This window comes from Oryctolagus cuniculus, chromosome 5, assembly GCF_964237555.1.
Source record: "Oryctolagus cuniculus chromosome 5, mOryCun1.1, whole genome shotgun sequence".
NCBI classification, from domain to species: domain Eukaryota; kingdom Metazoa; phylum Chordata; class Mammalia; order Lagomorpha; family Leporidae; genus Oryctolagus; species Oryctolagus cuniculus.
Window position 1 is genome coordinate 124235245 of NC_091436.1, and position 22143 is coordinate 124257387.

At 45.9% G+C, this 22143-nt stretch overlaps 1 protein-coding gene and 1 non-coding gene across 2 annotated transcripts in view; one reads left to right on the forward strand and one right to left on the reverse strand.

The window, feature by feature from the left end:
• Positions 1 to 216: 216 nt before the first annotated feature.
• LOC127493336 (U6 spliceosomal RNA) lies at positions 217 to 321 on the reverse strand. The gene has a single exon (XR_007923389.1). It is a non-coding gene; the product is annotated as a U6 spliceosomal RNA (small nuclear RNA).
• A 2511-nt stretch (positions 322 to 2832) lies between these two features.
• CLIC5 (chloride intracellular channel 5) overlaps positions 2833 to 22143 on the forward strand; it is a 106741-nt gene continuing 87430 nt past the window's right edge. Inside the window, exon 1 of the mRNA XM_008263000.4 lies at positions 2833 to 3304. Within this exon, the coding sequence (XP_008261222.1) occupies positions 3245 to 3304 (60 nt within the window). The 5' untranslated portion in view covers positions 2833 to 3244. The remainder of the gene's footprint in view (positions 3305 to 22143) is intronic.

Genomic DNA, 22143 nt, shown 5'->3' on the forward strand with positions numbered 1-22143 from the left:
TTTTACTGTAGCTTTTTGTATAACTTATTAGTTATTTCTTTAAGAGTTACAATGTACATCAACTTTTTTCAATGCACTTATAGTGAATATTGATCACTTCAAGGAAGTGTATAAACCTTACAACTATTGTCCTTTCTGCTTCAATTGCCATATCATTTAATCTAAATATATCAAAACCTTATTATATATGTGATTATTTTGCTTTCAACAACCTTATGAAAACACAGGTATTACACAACTTTGCATGTCATCCTTTTATCAGGCTTATGCTAATCTTCTCCTTGTGGTTCCAATTTAGTATAGGTGCTGCCAAAGAAAGCAGTGAATATGCTTTTGAACTGCTATCCCAGTAAAAATTTATCCAAATCTTGTACCATTTTTGTGAAAGTGTGGGCTGAAATTAGTAGTACAGTGTTTTTCTCTGAACGAAGCTAGGATTGATTCTACTTATGCCTTGATATTAGAAAGTAGAAAAATAAGTCCTTTTATCTTAATCTAAAGCATCACATGAAATTAAAAACTAGAAATGTCCATAGAAATAGTTGATAACCAAAGCGAACTCTTACTTTTTTTTTGTCAACATGAAGGTTTATAACATCAAAGCTACAGGTTTATAATATCTAAAGGGATGTCCAAGTGGGAGAGATTTTCTAGAAACTATAATTACAGGTGAACTGTCCCATATCATGATAAACAGTAGGTTTTGGAGAAGAGAAAATGAAAATTAACCCTGCCAGGTTTGGGATTAAGGAGAGGAAGGTTATACCACACATTGTTTAGATCATTGCCAAGAAAATAATCATTAAAAATAAAACCTCAGGGGCATTTCATGCATGAATTTTATTTACTTTGGCCACATTGTTATTAAGATGTTGTGCACACTCCAGTGCATGGAAGTGGTGAGCTGATGCATCACACAGTGATGGCACCTGTCTCCGGCTGTAACCTTGGTCCTTCCCCAGAGTATGCAGTCATTGGCTCAGGAAGTACAGCTGTGAAGGTGACTGTTTATCTAAAGGCTTTAGTGATGTAAGCCTGAAACCAAGGGGGAGGAGAGCAATTAAGCCTCACTTTGATTAAGCTGTTGTGTACTAAGTACAAGTAGGGCTTGGTGACTGTTTTCTTGGGTGAGAAGGAGACATTTGCATTTGGAGTCAGTAGGCAAACAGCCTGCTATAAAGAGGGGTCAGGTACCTTGCCACCTTCGTCTGACCCTGCAGGAAGGTTACACGCCTGTGCCTTTTGCTCCGTAAAGCCTTTCCCTCATTCCACATCAACCTTGGGAAATAGTTGTCTACCAGCTAGTACTTACATTGCCAATTCATGTGTCTGCTTTAGTTGTCCTTTCTTGTGACTGTCATCCTGAAACAAACTGTGAGACCAGGATCACATCTTTGTGTCACCAAAGTGACTCGGACAAGTCTGCATTACATTTGAGAAGCAGTCAGTAAAGTAATCCAGAGCACAGGCTCAGTCTCTCTAGGTTCAAATCCTGACATCACCATCCTAGCAGGAGGACGGGAGAGTTGAAATACTCCAGTCTTCTGCTTCCTCATTCGTAACACTGGGCTCATGTCACTATTTGTAAGAGCCAAACAAGTTAGCAATTTTACCTGGCACCTAATTGTACTACCACTTTTTTTTATTAAGTAATTCATTTTTTCTTAGAAAACTGTGGAAAAATAAATATTGATAAGTAAGGAAAGGTAATGCACCGACAGGATTAACTAAGGAAAAGGCAAGGAAAATGAGAAGTTGACAAAATTTGGGGTGCAAAAGACTTAGTAAGTATTTTTAACTATTTATTTTAATTTTATTTATTTATACATAAAGAATGGGAGTGTATTTTGGTGCAACCACTACAGAAAACTAGCCACAGTGTTTATTAAGGACACTCTCTTACTCTATGATTCCACGTCTATGCACAAGAGAAAAATGTCCATGTTTCCAACCAAAAGGTGTTTAACAGAGGTATCCACGGTAGGTCCATCAAGAGAACAGATAGAGACGTTGTGTCAATGCACCACAGAACACACAGACCTCACAAACACAGCGATGAGCAAACGAAACAGACATCAGGTTCCAGGCACAACTACCCTATGGTTTTATTAATCAGAACTGGTTACCCTGGTGGAGGAGACGGAAGCAGAGAGGAGTGAGCAGGCAGAACTTGTGAGGGCTAGTGCCAATTGCAGGTGTGGGCTCAGACTATATTAATTCACTGAACACCTCTGGAGCATGCATTGTGCATGTGTATAAAACTCCTTTAAAGAAAGAGAGCAGAAATGAAATCATATTGGAAATTAAAGAAGGAAGAAGAAAATGAAAGAAGGCGGGCGGGGTGGGGTGGGGTGGGGGAAGGGGGCCAGAGGCTGAAAAGCAGGATCCTTGGCTCCTGCTGCACCTGCCAGGTTGGTCCACCCCTTTGCCTTATAGGCAACCCCTGTCTTGCCCTGCTGTTCCTCCTCTGTGCCCCACTATTCGCTTAGCTGGAGGATGGCAAAAACCCTGTGTTCCGCGATGTCTTCCTTCTGCCCTGCTGTCCTTGCCCTTCTCGCCTATGAGCATCCCTAAGGCTGGGACACTTTTCCAAGTGGGAACAGCAATGGAGTAACTTGGAAGAGCTAACATTTCATCAAAGAAACATCAGTATTGGAAGTCACCTTTTCCTCTCCCCTCCCCTCCTTTCCCCTCCTCTCCTCTCCCTCCTCTTCCTCTCTCTCTGTCTCCCCTATCTCACCCAGCATGCCTTCTTGGCCTTGGTGGTGGTGCCTGAGCCAGCCCTGACCACGCCTCCCACCCTGCCAGGCCGTGGGGCGTGGGCCAGGTCCTGACCGAGGCCGGAGCTCGCGGGGTGTCCCCACGCAGTCCCCGCCCGGCCTGACCCCGCCCCGCGGCCGCAGGCTATTTTGGGCGCGTTGGCGGCAGCGGGATCGCTGACAGCCTCGGATACTGTGACACCTCTCGGCGGCCCGGCACTTGTTGCTTCCAGGACCTGTTGTCATCCCTTAACCTCCTTCCTTCCCCCGTGCCCCCGGCCCCTCCTGACTCCTCTGCTGCTCCCGTAATCACTTGGGACACCGTTGCCCCAGTTCGAGAAATACACGATTTAAAAGAAAAGAAAAGAAAAACCTGCCCTGCGGAGCCCCGCCGTGCAGGAGCCGGAGCTCAGAGGGCTGGCCCCTGCGCTGCAGAGGTGGCGCCTCCGCGGCCCGGGACGGTGGCCCCGGGCGCCAACAGCACGATGGACTCGGCGACAGCTAACGGGGACGACAGGGACCCCGAGATCGAGCTCTTCGTGAAGGTAGGTCGGCGTCCGGGTGCCGCCGCACCTGCAGTGCCTGGGGCCGGACTCACGTGCCCCGGCGCCGATCGCTGTGGGACTCGGGCTGGGGGCCTTTCTGGGGGCCAGGACCTCGTTCCGGGAGCTCCAGGGCAGCATGGAGCGAGGGACAATCTGACAGGTGGAGGGCTGCTGGGAAAGGTGGCCCGCGGATTTGTCAAATCTGCAGCAGGAACGTCGGTCGCCGCTGGGGTCGGGAGCGCTGCCGCTGTGCACCTGGGGCTGGTCCAGGAGGACGTCTTGGGGTGTAGGGAGACAGCAGGAGCCCGGAAGGACGAGTGAACCTTTCTTCCAAAATGCCAGGAGTTAAGAGGGAAGGAAATCTTGGGGCGGTTATCTCCGGCAAAGAAAAAGACACACATTTCTTAAAATCCTCTTTCTTTCTTTTGCTCAAGAGTTACCGAAACGCACACAGGTGTTTTCTTACTTTGTGGCTTGCAAAGCAGAAAACAAACCCTCCACCCCCCGACGTTATTAGCCGGTCGTAATGACCGTGATGCAGGTAGTGTTGCGGATGCGAAGTAATTGGAACGAGAGAGCGAGGTACCTCCCAGGTCACCTGACACAGCCTGGAGCTGAAGGAAAAGTGTGCACGTTAAGTGGCCTTGCTCCCCCGGGCAGGCACAAGCTGACATGAAAGCGGCTACACTGCGTTCGCTGCGGGTAGGGGGAAGCTCGGCGGGCGAGCCAGGCGGCGCTCCCCGCGCGCCGGTGTAATGAGAAGGAAACATTAGATCAGTGCTCGGTGCCCACACGGCAGAGGCAGGGAAACCTGAGGCCAGCGGGGACTCGCCTCTAGGGCAGCCGAGAAAGAGCAGGGAGACCTGGGGAGGGGCGGCGGCAGGCTGCGGGAGTGCCCGCGCCTTTCACAAAGGGGCGAGGGCGAGGGGGATACTTCAATGCAAAGTTTCCCTCGAAATATGCAGAAGGCAGAGAAGGGAAGAATCCTTGGTATCTGTCAGGGATCTCAGGGCTGAATTTAAAAGTCCGTAGACTGGGCAACAGGTTATTTTGTCCAAATGATCCCTATCTACATGCTAATTAAAAAAGACTTTTTTTTTTTTCCTTCAAAACCTATTAATGTCTCCAAAAGCATGGATAACTGTCTTCTGGTCTTCTGTGTCTCCTAAAAATAACTGTAAAGTCCATCGCGACTGATTCTCTGCTTGGAAAGGGTCCTGTGTCCTCTCTCCCGGCCGACCCCAGAGGTTTGATAGAATCCCTCTGCTGAGTTTACCATCTTATTTGTATTTCAACATGACACCTGTCATTCAGTGACGCTTGCTCTTTTCAGCCCATGGGCTCTCTCACAGTAGCTGCTGTACCCCCGTTAGGTTTCTGGGACCCCTCTGGGCAGGACATCCACGTTCCCTGGCAGGACATAGACAAGGCCATATCCTCCCGGAGGCTGAGCAGAGTGGGGTGGTGGGGGCTGTGCCCAGTGCTCTGAACCCCCGTGTCTGGGCTTGCAGGTTGGAGAGTGAATAGGAAGAGCTTTAACAAAGCGATGAGTCTTGCTGCTGTCCTTGAAGAAAGCTGTTCTAGGACTTACTCAGATTCCCCAGGACTGCTTGCAAGGTGTCAGGTTCCTGGGAGCTGTTTGAAACATAAAGTGGTTTTTCAGAACCGCAGGAGCCCTGGGCCCTATGCCTAGGTATGGAGACCACTTCTACCTGCACCTTCAGGCTGGTGGCTTCGGAGATTTTCTCCAGTTATATGTAAAGCTCAGGGCACAGCTTCCAGTGCCCCTTTGCAAAGAATTCTAAAACGCTCGTGTTGTCTGTTCTCTCTCCTCTCTCCCTCTCTGTCTCTGCCTCTCTCTCTCAAGGAAAGAATTCATGACAGCCAGGCAGCAAGCCTCCATGCCTAGCTCAGAAACCAAATTGATGTGGGGAACAGAAAAAATCAGATAAGAAAGCTATTTAGATGCTCCCCCTACCCCAGCTGCACTTCTTGAGCTGCTTGTTAGTTGGCATTTACAGGGACAAGCAAAGACTTGAACATACTGTGATAGAAAGGTGCCACCAGGCCTTGAACTCTGTCATTTTAAGGAAGCAAATGTCCTGATTTACAGAATCAGATTTCTAAAGTTGGAGGTTCTCAAAGCTATAGGATTCCCATAAGAAGAAAAGCCTTCTGTTGATGGTGTCAGGTGACTGAGGTGCTTTTGCAAGGCTGGGCGGGTCGGTTTCTATGAAGCTTTCCAGGCAGAGCAGACTCCACCCAGAGTTAGGATGTTGGCCATTTTCAACACCCCCTCGAAAGGCCCTCCCAACCTTACCTGTCCACCGGGTCTGGCATTCCACACGGAGGTCAGCCAGTGAATTTCAAGGCCACGGGACTCTTTGCACCTGTGGATAAATAGACATTGTCTCTAACCACAGCTGCTGCCATTGCTGCTAACCATCATCATCTCCGTCATGAATGGCAGCATTATAGGACTTAAGAAGCACCTTCAAATGCCTTCTCCCACTCAGTCCTCAGCACCCTTGCTTATGAGGGTTGGTTCAATCGTGAAAAATAGAAATACACCTGATTCACAGTGACCTCGTGCAAGTCTAGGCTGGCGGCGCACCTGGTGAGTGGCAGTTTGCTCTCCTTGGAATAGTCCAGGGAAATACGGATGCTGGTGAAGCCCAATTTGTGGCTGGCTAACACCTGTGTTCAGAGAGGGCCTGAGAACTGTCCAGAGTGAGATAGCAGCCTTCAGACCCAGTCCTCAAATCCAGCAGGGTAGGATCTGAATCTCTTGCTCTTTTCCAAGCTCCCATTTGTCAGACATTTGTGTCTAATTTTACTCGTGAGACCCTCCTGTGCCATCCATGATGATGCTGATTTACAACGTACAGGTCCATGCTAATGTGCTCATCCCTGCTAAGCCCTCCAAGTCTTCCCCTTCTAGGGAACATTTAAGAGTTTGTTTCCCCAGGTGTTTAGTTTCTTTATCCATTGTCAAACAGGTCAGCCCTACCCTGATTCTGTAGGTCGGGCAGAGGTTTGGAGACACAGGATTGAATTCAAGTCTTGCTGCTGCCTCTAATTAGCTGAAGGACAAAAAAATTTCACTTCTATGAGCCTCAATCGCTCCTCTTAATGCAAGAGACTACTTAATGCAAGGGTCAAAGCCAAGACACTTCTGAGAGAAAAAGAGGATGCTACCAGCAATTCGTCTGGGATAACAGGTGGAACCCAGGGGTCTTCAACAAGTTCATAGAAAACATGTACTATGAAAAAACTATGCATGGATTTAAAAAAAATGTTGCACCAAAATAAACTAACCTTTCAGTTTCATTTTGCATGTGCTTTTCAAAATGCTCTCTTATATGGGGCAAATGGGAAGACGTGATCACTGTGGTTGTGAAAACATGATCACCAATAGACTTGCGAGGAGTCAACTGCAAGCTACAGGTAAAAGCACTTTGTAAAGTGAAAATGGCTATAAACACATTGACTTTGGCCATGATATGAGTTCCCCCGGAAGAGAGAACCTTGCTGAATCCGCAGGTCCCTGATTCACGTTAGGGAACAAAAGCCTGGCACCTTCCTCTCTGGCAGGGCTATTTTGAGAAGACATGAGATCATATGTAGCTTGGACTCTGATCAGACATGGAGGACAAAAGTTTATAGGATTGCCAAAGGCAGTGCGGGTGGTTTATTGAAGGGAGGAAAGAACAAGGAAGTCAAAGCAAAACAGAAATCAGTGTGGACAGACAAGCCCAGGAAGTGCTGAGTGTGTTAGATCAAGACATTCATCCCATCTGGATTGCCTCCTCCAGCCCCAGTCCTGCCTTGAGATTTCAGTATCTGTGGCCGACACACATGCTTCAAATGTTTCTTGGGGACAGGCACTTGGGTTTCTTTCTTTTTTTATAGAAAGCTTTTATTCAATAAATATAAATTTCATAAGTACAACTTTTGGATTATAGCAGTTCTTCCCCCCCACCCATACTCCCACCCCCAAACCATCCCACCTTCTATTCCCTCTCCAACCCCATCCTTCATTAAGATTTATTTTTAATTATCTTTATATACAGACGATCAACTCTATGCTAAGTAAAGATTTCAACAGTTTGCACCCACACAGACACACAAAGTATAAAATACTGTTTGAAGACTAGTTTTACTATTAATTCTCATAGTACAACACATTAAGGACAGAGGTCTTACATGGGGAGCAAGTGCACAGTGACTCTTGTTGTTGATTTAACAATTGACATTCTTATTTATGACGTCAGTAATCACCCGAGGCTCTTGTCATGAGCTGCCAAGGCTATGGAAGCCTCTTGAGTCCACAAAGTGGAAGTTCTCCCCTCCCTTCAGAGAAAGGTACCTCCTTCTTTGATGGCTACTTCTTTCCACCAGGATCTCACTCATGGAGATCCTTCATGTAGGTCATTTTTTGCCACAGTGTCTTGGCTTTCCATACCAGAAATGCTCTCATGGGCTTTTTAGCCAGATCCGAAGGGCACTTGGGTTTCAACAGAAACAAGTGGTTCTCTAACTTGGCTCCATACATGAATCCTTTAGGGGGATTTTAAAGCTTGCAGCACCAGGCTGCTTCTGAGGCCAATGACATCAGTCTCTAGTCTCTGTGGGTAGGACCCATAATCAGTATTTTCATCCCTATCCCCCATGACTCCAGCTTGTATACTGGTAGAGAACCTCTGAGTCATGACAAGAGGTGTGCCCAATAGTGGGCAGCATCTGACACCGTGGAAATAGGTGGGCTTGCTAGTGTGGGTTGATGTCTAGAATTTCCAGGGGCATCGTAGTCAGGAGTGTTATTGACAGAGAGTTTGTATCCAGACAGTGCTTGGTTAACAAATGCTGACAGACTATTAAGCCCTCTCCACAGAACTCCAGAACAATCAGTGCATGGGATTGATCTAGTCAAACAATCATCAATTCAGTGTAGGAGAAATAAAACAGAATCCTGCTGACTGTCTGATGGAAATGGCTCGTTGTTTCATTTCTGGAGTGACCTGAAAGGCTCTGACAATGGGGCAGGATGCAGTCAAGTTATGGCAACCCGTGGTGGGACCCTATGACTTCCAGAACAGACAAGATCCGACCTTGTGATGCTCCTGCTATGGCCCAAAGCTGCTCTGCTGGCTTGGTCACCTTGGCTAGCTCACCTAAGCACAGTGTTAGCAGTATGTTGAAGTTCTTTTTATCGCATTAAACTCCTCTGTTTTTCTTTATATATCTATGCTTTGATTGTGGTCAATAATCCAATAGCCAAATTCACATGCAATGTGCTGGCGAGTGCCTCTTTTGTGGGTATCACCCATGGGTGTTAGCGTTAAGAGTGGATGAAGTACATCTCAGATGCCATGGCAGGGGCTGGGAGCTTGATGGCTGTGAGTCTGCACATGCTGAAGTTGTTGACAGCAATGTCAGCTCTTGCCTACCTGCTGACTTGTGTTGTCTCTCTGGGTTTTATTGACTGCCTCCAGCTGGGGGCAGAGTCCATCAATTTAGACAGTAGGCCAAAAACTTTTCACACTTGGGTCCATTGAGTTGCCAGGTGCTGGGCCTGTGTCAGTGGTCGCAGAAGTGGGGTGGAAGAGTGACACTCTGGGGGGCAGGTTCACTAGCTATGTGTTCTGGACTGGCTATTTGTCCTCTTTGGGTCACAGTTTTATTACCAATGCAATGCTAAAATGAGTAGTCCATAGGTCACCAAATGAGCTGTGTATGATTCTAGGGTGTATGCAAGGCCTCCTCTGCAGGCCCTGTGTAGCCCAACTTGTGAAAGTGAAACCGTTAGACTTTCCTCCCTTGGTATGTACTGGAAGTCTCAGGCTCAGTCCTATCTGCTACTGGCTCCTTGCTGGAGTCAGGTGCAGACCAATGGCAGCTAGATCTCATCACCTCTGACTGGGCAGCCATTCTATGAACTGGAGGCCACCAGAGGCCACTGTTTAAAATAATGTGGTTGACCTGACCACAGGGTGCAGACCCCATGGCCACTGTTGGACTCTTCAAGTTCCAGGGAAGCCTGTTCCTTCTATCCATTGCTCTCTCACGTAAGGCAGCTCCCACATAGCTGCGTTCCCAAGGCTTCTGGTACCTGGGTGCATCAAGATGCTGGGGTCACTGTTCTGGTCTCCCCATGCAGCCTTATGGAGATATTATTTCTGGGCTTCATTTCCCTCCCTGCCACTGGGTTCTGGGGAAGAGGAGCAGTCTCTCAGGCTCAACTGAAAGGTACCTAAAATATTGACCCCTGGATGAAAAAGAAGGCTCTAGAGTGTAGTTGAAACTTGCCCTTCCCCCTCTCCAACAACCTTCCAGCATGGCATAGTCAAAGATACTCTCATAGAAAATGCACACAGACACACATTTACATGTATTATCTATGTGAATTGTAGGGAAACTGTAACTGGCCTCACTATCTGGTTCTACTAAAGCTATTACACAAAGGATATTCTCAGTTGTCTTTGCCCTCAAGACTGGAGGGACAGAGAATGCTGAAAAACAAGTGGTAGAGCATGAGTGTTCTCAAGACAGGGTATGTGTGAGGGATATATAGAAGGGTCTCTCCTGCCAGAATGATCTCACGCTACTTGTGGTCTGAGGGGTCAGCCCCAATTATGGGGACAGCTCCTCTGCCAGTCCCCTGAAAGACAACTGCATAGGGAAACCATATTTTCCTTCAGTGACTATCTTGGTTTTGGCTGTGAAATTCTTTAAAATAAATGAGATAGATGGTCTGCTGATGGAATGGAAATGAATCCTTCTCAGTGAAAAGACATAGAATTGTTCATTCTAGAAGTACTCCTCCACTCTGTGGGCCTGGGAAGACTATGAGTGGTAGTTATTTTAGCACTTGCAGGACACAGTGGCACAGCTCATGGTTCTCAGCCTTCAGTGATTGAAAGTCTATAAATCTTCACATGCTCTTGCCCAGAACTTGCCCCCAGAAATCAGATTTCAGAGGTTGAGTTGGGGCCCAGGCATCAGTATTCTGAAAAAGCAAACCTGGGGTGATTCTAAGGTTCATCAAAGACAGAGAACCCAGACCATGGCTAAACAAGGCTGGACTCCCCTGGAGGGCATAGTAGGGCAACACGCAGCTCAGTCCCCACTTGGCACATGAGCTCTGCAAGATGAAGGAGGCTGAAGCAGACACATTTTTTTTAAGGTTTTTTAATTTTTTTTTTATTTTTTGACAGGCAGAGTGGACAGTGAGAGAGACATAGAGAAAGGTCTTCCTTTGCCATTGGTTCACCCTCTAATGGCCGCTGCAGCCAGCATGCTGTGGCCAGCGCACCGCACTGATCCAATGGCAGGAGCCAGGTACTTTATCCTGGTCTCCCATGGGGTGCAGGGCCCAAGGACTTGGGCCATCCTCCACTGCACTCCCTGGCCAAGGCAGAGAGCTGGCCTGGAAGAGGGGCAACTGGGACAGAATCTGGCACCCCGACCGGGATTAGAACCCGGTGTGCCGGTGCCGCAAGGCAGAGGATTAGCCCAGTGAGCCGCGGCACCAGCCAGCAGACACATTTAATAGCAGGAATCACTCAGATTGATCTCCAATAAACCAGGGAAAGGGAAAGGGGTGTTTTTGACTTTTCTTTTGTAATTGCCTTCTCTTCCTTTGTAATTTCCTTCTCTTCCTTTGTAATTTTGTAAAAATTTGTTTTATTTATTTGAAGGGAGAGAGGGAAAAATGAAAAAGAGAGAGAGAAAAAGAGAAACACTCCCATCTGCTATCCACTTCCCAAATTCCCACAACAATTCCCAGTGGTACTAGGCTAAACCCACGAGCCGAGAACTCAATCTAGGTCTCCTACATTGTTGGCAGGGACTCAGTACTTGAGCTATCACTTGGTGTGGAGCCAGGATTTGAACCCAGACACTCCAGTATCAGAATGTTGGGATCTCAATTAGTGTCGTAGCTGCTAAACCAAATTCCTACCCCTCTTTTGTAATTTTTTTAAAAAGCCATACTTGGGTACATAAACAAGTTTGTGGAAAATGATGCAAAAGAATTTGAAGAACATGTGTAATTTTTTTCATAACATACAATTTCCTTGAACTTTTTGAAATTCCCTTGTTTAGCAGTGACAATTTTTCAAGCTAGGCACAAAGGAGTTATGAGTAAGATAAAGAAGTAGGGAAGTCAGGGCATTGAAAACAATCATTCAGTCAATTAACCAATTAACAGAAAGGTTTATGGGGCACTTACCCTGTGCCAGATTCTATGAAAGCTGTAGGAGCATGGGGGTGATCAAAGTAGACGATGGGTTCCAGCATCCCTTGAGAATGCAAACAAATATCAGTGACATATGAGTGACAGGAAGGGAAATGAAGGATGCAGATGGAGGGACCAGTGTGACCCAAATGAGGGCTACAGTTCTAGTTTGGGGGAGGTGGGACCTATTTTTTGCCTCAAAGAGTGATCAGGAGTCATAGATGTGTCTAGGAGTAGGTAACCATGTGGGTTCCAGCAAAGGTATGTTGGTGAGGATTTAAAGGCCCATGGGTGAACAAGGCTGGCTGAAGTGAATAGCCTATAGAATGGAGCAGCTAGAAATAGGACAAAAAAAAAAAGTAGTAGGAGGGGGTATTCATTGGCAGGTGAGTGACTGCTGCTTCCTTGCTAGGAATGGGGGGTAACCAGAGCTGTCTACACAGGGTAGGAGACTGATTTGCTCTGTGCCCCATGCTGGGTTGCCTGGGAGGATCAATGAACACAAAATAAGACTTGGGTTCCAAGCTCTGCTCTGCCACACATGGGTTGTGTGACTTTTCTTAAGGCCATGTTTTCTTTTCCATAAAATGGGATCAGCAATCATAAGGTCATAGGATTTCTGTTTTGCAAAACCTCTAGCTGCCATCTGATCAGATGCCCTGTGATCAGATAAATTCATCATCTAGCATTTTGGTATACCTGGTATGGGAACTCAAGGAAGAGAAGTGAGATAGAACACAGGCTGCTGCTGTTTCTGTTGTTGCCATTGTGGTCAAGTTCACTGTGACCACATTAGAGCAAGGATGGCCTTGAGGAGGAGGCCAAGGAGGAAATTCCAGGGGTCCTGTCCAGAGGCAATAGGAGTCCAAACTAGGTTTAGAAGGCAGAATGTGCGGAAGAGTGATGTAAATACAAAATTGGATCCACACCCTGGGAGAAATCTATGCAAATGTGTGAAGAATGCCAAAGTTTAAGTTTCAGTAGCTCACCTCTGGAACAGTAAATGGATTGAGTTTCAAGGTTCTTGATAAAGTGTATTGAGCTTCAAGGTTCTTTTAAGCCTATTAGTCTATGATAGAAATAGAACTGTGAGGAACTAGTGATCCCTCAATACTTTCAGGGGAGTGGTTTCAAGACTCACTTGGATAACAAAATAATGGATGCTCAAGTCCCATATATAAACACCATAGTATTTTGCATATAATCTATGAAATCCTCCAATATACATTAAAATATCTCCAGATTACTACAATACCTAAGATAACAAATATGCAACATAAGTAATTGTTTAGGGAACAAGAAAAAAAAGTATGCACCTGTTAAGTACAGATGCATTGTTTTTCAAATATTTGTGATCCATGGTTGGCACAACCCATGGATGTGGAGCACAGGAGTGACCATAATCTGATTTTTGAGCTGTTTAGTTGGAAGTACCGCCAAGCCAATCAAGTGCAGGTTTAGAGTGCTGGAGAGTCATCCCTGAGAGTCAGTCAGGCTAGGGGTACAGATGTGAAATTCTTCTTAGAGGCTCAGTTGAAGCAGTAAGTTCCCCAGAGGAGGGAACACAGAGAAGGAGTAAAGAAAGACTATGCCGTAAGAAAAGCCCACTTGAGAGAGAGAGAAACGGGGCACAAGAGGAGTCAGCAAGCATGGTGAAGCCATGAGAGCTAGGAAACCAATGTGATATCTGTAGTGAAGCAAGCTGTGTGAACAATGTTTCAGGGACAAGAAATGCCAGAATGTGCTCCAGAGAACTAAAGGTTCTGCTTGGTTTTGGTAAAGAAGGTGAGAGGGGATGCTGGGAAGACTAACAGAAATACAAGTCAGGCTTCTATCTTCATACATCTGGGCTGCTAGGACAAACTGCCATAAATGAGGTGGTTTAAAAACAACTTATTTTTCATTGTTCTGGGGACCAGAAAGCCTCAGATCAAGACAGCAGCAGATTCAGTGTGGGTCATTTGCTGTGTGTCCTCACACAGTGGAAGGGGAGGACTCTGGTCTCTTCACTCCTTAACCGGGCACTGAACCCATCAGGAGCCCCTCCTCTCCAGAACCTAATCACCTCCCAAAGGCTCCACCCTCTAATACCATGACACTGGTGGATGACCTCTAACACCATGACCTGGGAGGATGCAAACGTGTGAACCATAGCAGGCGTAGACTCTGATGGCAAACTGAGCAATCTGAACTTTTATTTGAAATTTTATTTATAATATATAATTTCATGTTCTCCTTGTGGAATAATCGTATTTTGAAATAGAGGAAAGTGATTAATTATGTAAGCTGGGTGTCTGAAGTGAGAGGTCTTTGCCATGTGTCTTGGGTCACCCACAGGCTGCAACATAGAGAAGTTTGGTGCTGGTTACCCTGCAGCCTGTAACAACTTCTATGGACCTTAAGGTGATGCTTTTCAGTACTGTTTATCATTATCCCCTGCTAAGAGGAAAAGGAACAAGTGTTAGACTGGAGAAAGAGAGGAGAAAAGCTGGAGGAGGGGAGGATTGCGGTGAATGGAGTCCAACTGGGAACCCATTACCTAGAATGGAGAGGAAGTAAAAACCATGCCCCAGTTTTGCTCTAAAAATTCAATTTGGGAGGTTGTCATGGCAACAGATGGAGGTTTCTTGATTCAGTCCAAGGCCCCTCTCCCCTCAATGCACACTTCTGCTTCCAGATACTGACAGAGAGCAAAGGCCCAGCAAACAGCACATAAAGGGCAGGGTCAGTCTCACCTGCCTTGGTTGAGCTCTGTTACATTTTATAGGCATAGCAAGAAATAGAGGGCTCATAGTGTCCTTGGGATTGGACTCAGAAACCAAAGGTGCCGTAGGTCTGTGACTCCTTACTGTAAATGCCTCAGGATGGTCTTGTGGGGTTACAGTCCTGCCCTCAGGACTCTGGGAGAAGGGAAATGCAGGGTGAGAATTGTGTGGTCTCTCCTCGTGCACGTGCTTCTGGATAATAGCAGGGATCTGATGTGTCTTGCAGAGCTGCTTTGAGGGTCAAAGAAGACAGGAAACATAAGCTGGAGCTTTCACTGTTCAAGCATCATATTGAACAGTGTCAGCCAACTGCGGATACAGCCACCAACCAGCTTGTTCACACAGTCGCTCGATACAGTGCATAGGAAGCAATCTTCCCAACTCAGGCTCTTTCTGCTCTACAGTTCTGCCACTCCCTGGGGCTTCCAACTCCTCTAGTGGACTCTGCCTTCAGCCAGCACAGGGAAGGGACTGAAGGGGGAGGATCACCCAAGAGTTCTACATGGTGCCTGTCTGGAAGTGGCCACATCACTTCTGCCTACTTTCCATAGCATAGAATTCAACCCAGTGGCCATTCCTAAGTGCAAGACAGGCTAGAAAGGGTCATTAGCTGTGTTGTCAGGACAAAAGGGGAGCAGATCTGGAGAATAACAATCATCTCTACTAGAGGAGTTATTTATTCCCTTATTTCTTATCACTACATCACCACAGATGGAATCCCCTTCCGCCAAAAGGCATCCTAGTTGCAGCCTCTCTCACCTCCTGTCCATCATGGTTAACATTATCTCCCTAGAATACCCTCTTTATCACACTGGTGCCTCTATCTGCTAGATCAAGTTCAACTACTTCTACGTAATACTGAAGATACTCCAACTAGACCTTCATTCATTTTCCCAGCCTTATTTCCTATATCCCTTAAAATGGTTCCTTGTGTGTCCATAGAGTTTTTGAAGCATTTTTGAATTGCTTATCTTTTGAAGAAGGAAGATATTTAATCCTTACCACATTCAAGATGGCATGCTAGGGGCCACATCCTGGTCTTTTCTGCCCAAGCTGAGAGGGAAACCCAGAGATCCTGAGTCTAGACCTGGGCACTCTCTCCCAGGACAGAGTGTCCCAGCCTTGCATGGCCCATGAGAACCTCCTGGGGAATTTTTAAAATTCTGGCTCACTTGTATGCATCAGGATCTTCAGGGAAGAGAATCTCAGATATTTGTAATTTATCAAGTGCTACAGGTGATTCTGCTGCAGTCTAGTTGGGGGAACATTGCCCATAATCTATCCAGGGTCCATGGGGTGTCCTGAACCAGAGAAGTGAACCTATTGGTGGAACTTTAAAGGACTATGACACTCAAACATAGAGGAATTTGGTCAGAGGTCTTGTGGGCTGCTCTCATCCCAATGTGCACAGCATTCCAGTCATCTTAAATACTTAAGTACATCTTAAATTACAGTCATCTTAAATACACACATTGACCCTTGACTGTCCCGTGGCTGTAGAATTGTAGAAATAGTTGTGAACTTGGGTTAGTTGATTGGTTTGTTTTTCTCCTAAATGTTGAGAAATCTATTGGAGGGATGGAAGAAGAAAAAAGGATTTGGGAGACACTGAAGAACGAGAGTGGCTTATGACACAGAAAAACCACTCTTCATTCTCCATTCTGAGTCTGTCTTTACTTTCAGAAGTCAGAGAATCCATTAGGAAACTGAATGATGAAGCAGCGGTTGTGTGCTATTCTGAACATCTTACTTAAATTAAATGCCCGAGTTCCATGGAGTTGGTCTTGGTATTATTCCCAAATTATAGATGAGGAAACTGAAGCGGAGATGGACTAAGACCACCGAGCTAGGACATCGTAGAGCCAGGCTTCACCCTTTGTCCCCAGCACTGGGCATTGTGCTGTCTGCTCCCTCACTTCACACGACCCTCCCAGCTTCACAAAGAAAGAGTGCTTTGCTGAAGCAAGAGATACTTTCTCCAATTTCCAGCTACAGTGAGATGACTAAGGTATTGCCCTTCCTTGGTTCTACATAGGTCACAGTGAAGGGTTCAAGGTCAAGTTCATGTCTTTCCAGTTAGGCAAATGGTCCAATTCCTGGATAGGATAAGTTAGTGTCACCTAAAGATCTAGTCTCCTTCGCATTTCTCATGAATTCCTGCCAATTGATTAATTCCATTACTTTAAGGAAGGCTCTCCAAAGGTCCTTTTTAAAATATAAATACATTACTCCAAATGGACTACATCTGCACCTGTAGCCCGGCTGACACATTAGCTGGATTACTTTATTAAGTCAGTAGACAGAAAGAAGAGGATCAGAGGGAGTATGTAGAGAGAGGTCAGGAGGACTTATGTGCACACTGGCATACCATATACAGACATACGTGTGTGTGTGTGTGTGTGTGTGTGTGTGTAGCTGATGATCAATTTCTGTCAGGGCATGGAGGAAAAGACAGAATTGGCTACCAAATCAGATTTTGTCCCTTGCCAATTTACCTAATTGCTTGGCATTGGCCAAAGTGCCTCAGTCTGGATTCCAGGGCAAGCTTTGAAACTCATATTTGCAAGGATGAAGCCCTTGACTTGAAAGAAATCTTATGTTTATTCCAGTTGACCCCTTCTCTCCATTTTTTAAGAACTAGACACATTTACAGGTGCATGGTAGAGCTACACAATAGAAATATTAAATAAAATGTAGGCAATAATTTAGGGTACTAGTAAGGAAGAAAATAACAATAAATCAAAAGAAATTTACCAATGTTATCTGTGGGATGCTAGAGATTCCATTGAGTCCTCCTGGGATTTCAGCAGCTTCTTGCCTTCTCAAAAGCCAGACAGGTTAGGCTATTACAATGCCACATGGCAGGTTGAAGTCTGGGATGAGAATAGTCCACTGGCTGCAGTTCATTCTATGGACACTCAGCCTCACTGATGCTAGACCTTTCTGAACAGCCTCATGGTCAAAGATAGCAAAATCAGGAAAAGCATTATAATAAATGCAATTTACTGAGCATCTACTAGGCACAAGACATTGTACAAGGCTCTGAACTTACCCCCGCATCCCCAGTCCTTTACAACAATGCCATGGAGTAAGAATATTATAACTGTTTTACAGATGAGCAATCTGAGCTCTTAAGGATCAGGTGTTTTGCTCGGGCTCCCATAGGAAATGGTAGAGTTGAGATTCAAAGTCAGGTCTCTGTGACTCACAAAGATCTTTTAATGTATGTTTTTTTTAAATATTTATTTATTTTATTTGAAAGTCAGAGTTACACAGAGAGAGAAGGAGAGGCAGAGAGAGAGAGAAGTCTTCCATTTTCTGGTTCACTCCCCAGGTGGCCACAACAGCTGTAGCTGCACTGATACGATGCCAGGAGCCAGGAGCTTCTTCCGGGTCTCCCATATGGGTGCAGGGGCCCAAGGACTTGGGCCATCTTCTACTTCTTTCCCAGGCCATAGCAGAGAGCTGGATCAGAAGTGGAGCAGCCGGGACTTGAACCAGCACCCATATGGGGTGCCAGCACTGCAGGCAGCGGCTTTACCTACTATGCCACAGTGCCGCCCCCTTTTAATGTATGTTAATAATTAAATGTAATATAGTTAAATTCAAGGTTCTTGAAATACATTTTTGTATGTGCAGATGTTTATTGAGACCCAACAGATGCCAGGCCCTAGGTCTGGTAGGGGAATGAGGAGCTGTACAAAGTAGATATAATTGGGCCTGGAGGAACTTACATCCTGGATCCAGAGAGGGCAGTGCAGCCATTGGACGTTTGCAGGGTCTGTGACCTCAAGGCAAGTCCAAGGATAAGGGGACTCAAAGTAAGGCAACCTCAGGATTACTAAGCAGAGTCTTGCAGTATAGGAAGACTAGGAATTAGGATTCACTTCAAGGGTTGGAAGAGAAGGGAGCACCCAAGCTAAGCACAGGCAAAGAAAGGACAGAAGTCAACTCCCTCTTCTCCATCCTCCCCCACAGACCTGCTGCCAATGCAGATTCCAGAGCTGGTGGCGAGTGGATCCCTGGTTCTCCAACCCTAGTGAGACCCCAGGAGCTTCCCTTGACACCCACCTCCCGCAGGAGACGGAAGACACTGCTAGAGAAAACTCAGAGACCAGCCTTTCTTGGCTCTCTCCCACTTAAGTCAGCCTGAAGGATGAAGCTTATTTTGACTTCTGCTTATCAGAGACTGTTCCCCATCTCTGTGTCAAGACTTACTGTAAATGAGGGTGAGGCACCTTTTATTCCAGAGAGGGAGACAGACAGCTGGTGGTGGAAATGCCTGGTAGTGAGCACTGTGGAGGGACGGATATACAGACAGCAATCAGCTGCGGAGGGGGATATCAGTGCACCTAGTGGGTGACAGGCTTGTCACATTGGAGAAGGATTGTCAACATGGAGCTGCAGAAAGAGGGCAGGGCTGGAAGATGAAGACCCAAGGGCTGAATCCTAATTTCCTTCATTTAGGTCCAAGGAAGCAGAATGGCCAACTAACTACACATGGCTAATTTGAATTTACACATCACATGGGTTCTCTCCTTGTGCTGGCTATTTCCTACAAAGAGCCTGTGTGGCATCTTTTTATTATATTATAGTTTCTCTCTCTCTCTCTCTCTCTCTCTCTCTCTCTCTCACACACACACACACACACACACACACACAATGTCTCCTGGTATTTGAGGTCCAAGACTGAAAAGCCCTCAGCTACACAATATTTGGCACACACCATTTACCCAACAACTGGTACTGCCATGTAAACTGGTACTCATCTTTGCATTTATTCTATATCCATCAGCTGTTGTGCAACTCAATGGCGTTCTGGAAACTTGGTTTTTGGTTCTGCTATTTTGGTCTGATATCACGGGTTTCTTCATCTCTAAAATAAAAGGCTGTGATGAAATGGTGTCTGAAGTGCTTTCCAGTTGGTTCTTTCTTCTCTTGGGTGCTGAGCTCCATACAAGGCTCTGTGGTAGGTTCCAAATTGGCTCTGTTCCCAGAGAGTTTAGGACATAACACGGGAAGGAGAGTTGTGCTCCCATAGCCTAGGTTGCTCAGCAAATGTACCCTGCAGGGGGTAACATGGTAAATATTTTGGGCTTTGTAGGCCAGCCAGGCTCCGTTAGAGCTACCCAACTCTGTCACTGCTGCATAAAAGCAGCCACCAACAATCACATATGAACAAGCAGTCACACCTGCCTTCTAAGACCCACTGAACTGAAGGCAGTGTGGTGCCCAGAGCTGAAAATGATGGTGGGGTCAAAAGTGCTGCCTTCCTTGGAGGTGGCCATCTTCTCCTGTCACCAACACCTCTGCAAGGCACTGAGGTCTGGCGACCCCACGGTTGAGTTGCAACATGAAGCATCCTGAATTTCTTGGAGGATGTTCCTCTGTGAATTCAACTTATGAATATCCCGTTCTGCATGTGATGAAACAGTCACAAGGGGAGGGGGTGGGAGATGTGTGGCCAGGCCCAGGCCCGCAGAAAGGTTTCTGCAGTGGCCTCAGTACATTGTGTGGGAGAGCCACATGTGGACAGAGCTCGGGCCCAGATTCTCCTGCCACAGCACTTCTTCTCCTGCACTGGGGTGTTGTCAATCAAACAATGCTGATGGCATTTCTTGTTTGACCTGGCTCCCACCAGGCCAGGTGCTGCTGACACCTGGTGCTTCTCTGGGCAGTGCCTGACATCTGTGTCTCGGGACAGGCAAATGAGTTTGCCTGGGGACATGACCCTGGAAAAAATAAAAATATAAGGATTGCTTCATTTCCCAAGGAATTTTTCACACTAAGTGTGATAGACAAGCCACTGAAACAGGCAGGCCAATCTGTGAGGCTTACACCATTGCTCCAGAAGACAGATTGCCTGAGAAGGGAGAATGTTGTCCCACAAAGCCACATAGTCCTAATGGTAAACACTTAGGCTGGTTTCTACCTTTGCCCTGCACCCTTGACCAAGGCCCTTGGCCTCTCTGGGGAATTTTTCAACTATGACACAGATGGAGCTACATTCCTGGGTCTGCTGGAACTGAGCTCCTATTCAAATTGTGTAAATTCATGGAATCCACTTATGGTCTCTGGCTTTTGTTGATTTATCTTGCTTAACTCTCACATTAACCAGTTCCACTCTGTGTGTGTGTGTGTGTGTGTGTGCTTGCATGTACACATGTATACACCAATGTCTTCATAATCAAGGCCTTGTTTTTTTTTAAAAAAAAATTTATTTTATTTATTTGAAAGACAAAGTTACAGAGAGAGGTAGAGCCAGAGAGAGGTCTTCCATCCACTGGTTCACTCCCCAAATGACCACAATGACTAGAGCTGTGCTGATCCGAAGCCAGGAGCTTCTTTCGGGTCTCCTATGCAGGAGCAGGGGCCCAAGGACTTGGGACGTCTTCCACTGCTTTCCCAGGCCATAGCAGAGAGCTGGATGGGAAGTGGAGTAGCTGGGACTAGGGATGCCAGTGTTGCAGGCCGGGCTTATAACCCACTGTGCCATGACTCCGGCCCCTAAGGCCTTATTTTTCAATAGTCTCAGATGCCAGGATCTGGCAGGAGACTAGCTCTTATGCTAACAGGTTAAAAGCCACTTTTGTCTTTGAACCAGATGTTTATATTTTAGGAATATTTTCAGGTTATTTCAATATTGACATACTAGGGGTTTTCAAAAAGTTCATGGAAAACATGTATTATGATAAAACTATGCATGGACTTCAATATTTTTTTTTTGGCCCCAAAGTAAACCTATGCTTCAATTCCACTTTTTTCTGCTAACTTTTTGGAGTCCCCTCATGTTGTAGATGTTTGTCATACTTCGCGTCAAGCCAGCACCACATCCACCCAGCCATTCTGAGGGGACAGCATCATCAAGGCAGAGGCCAGGAAATGTCTTTCTAGCCCCACTTCTTTTCTGCTTAAATTAGAGTGGGTTTTGTGGTGGGCAACAAAGAGTCCTGATCATGATTTCTTTAGGAAAAATTATAAACAGAAACTTTTTCGAAATCATACATATCCTATGATACGAATTATAATACATAGATTGAGTGCTTAGAAATATCCTATTAAAATATTCAACAGCAAGTGCTTGGGCTCCTGCACCCGCATGGGAGACCAGGAGGAAGCAGGAGACCTGGCTCCTGGCTTCGGGTCGGTGTAGCGCCAGCCATGGCGGCCATTTGGGGAGTGAACCAACGGAAGGAAGACCTTTCTCTCTGTCTCTCTCTCTCACTGTCTATAACTCCATCTGTCAAATAAATAAAATTAAAAAAAATATTCAATAGCAAGCATTTATTTTATGCCTCCAGTAAATTCCTTGGGATGCTTTTAATTGGGAAGACAAAGCTACAGATCCAGTATTGTATGTAGGACTTGTTATGAGCACAGAGCCATCTGGTTTGCTGGGTCAGCTAGGGTAAAGCAAATCATGTTGAATTCTTTTAACTCTTTTTCTATCTTGTCTTGTGCCCCCATAGTTTTTTTTTTTTTTTTTTCATAACATGCATTTTCCCTGAATTGTTTGTAGACCATTTGTATGCATGGATTTCAAAGTACATTTGCACTAAAATAGGCTTAGTTTTCCTTTCCATTTTCCACAAACTTTTTGAAGTACCCTCATAAACCTACAGCTGATGTATTTGTGCTGACATAAACATACACACATATTTTCACATCACACAGATGAGAGAGACTCAAAAGTTCATGGCAAATAGATATGTAAGAAAATGAGATACACATCTCACCTTTTGTGCAGCAAAATAAGCCTATCTTGGGGCCGGCTCTGTGGTGCTGCGGGTTAAAGCCCTGACCTGAAGTACCGGCATCCCATATGGGCACCAGTT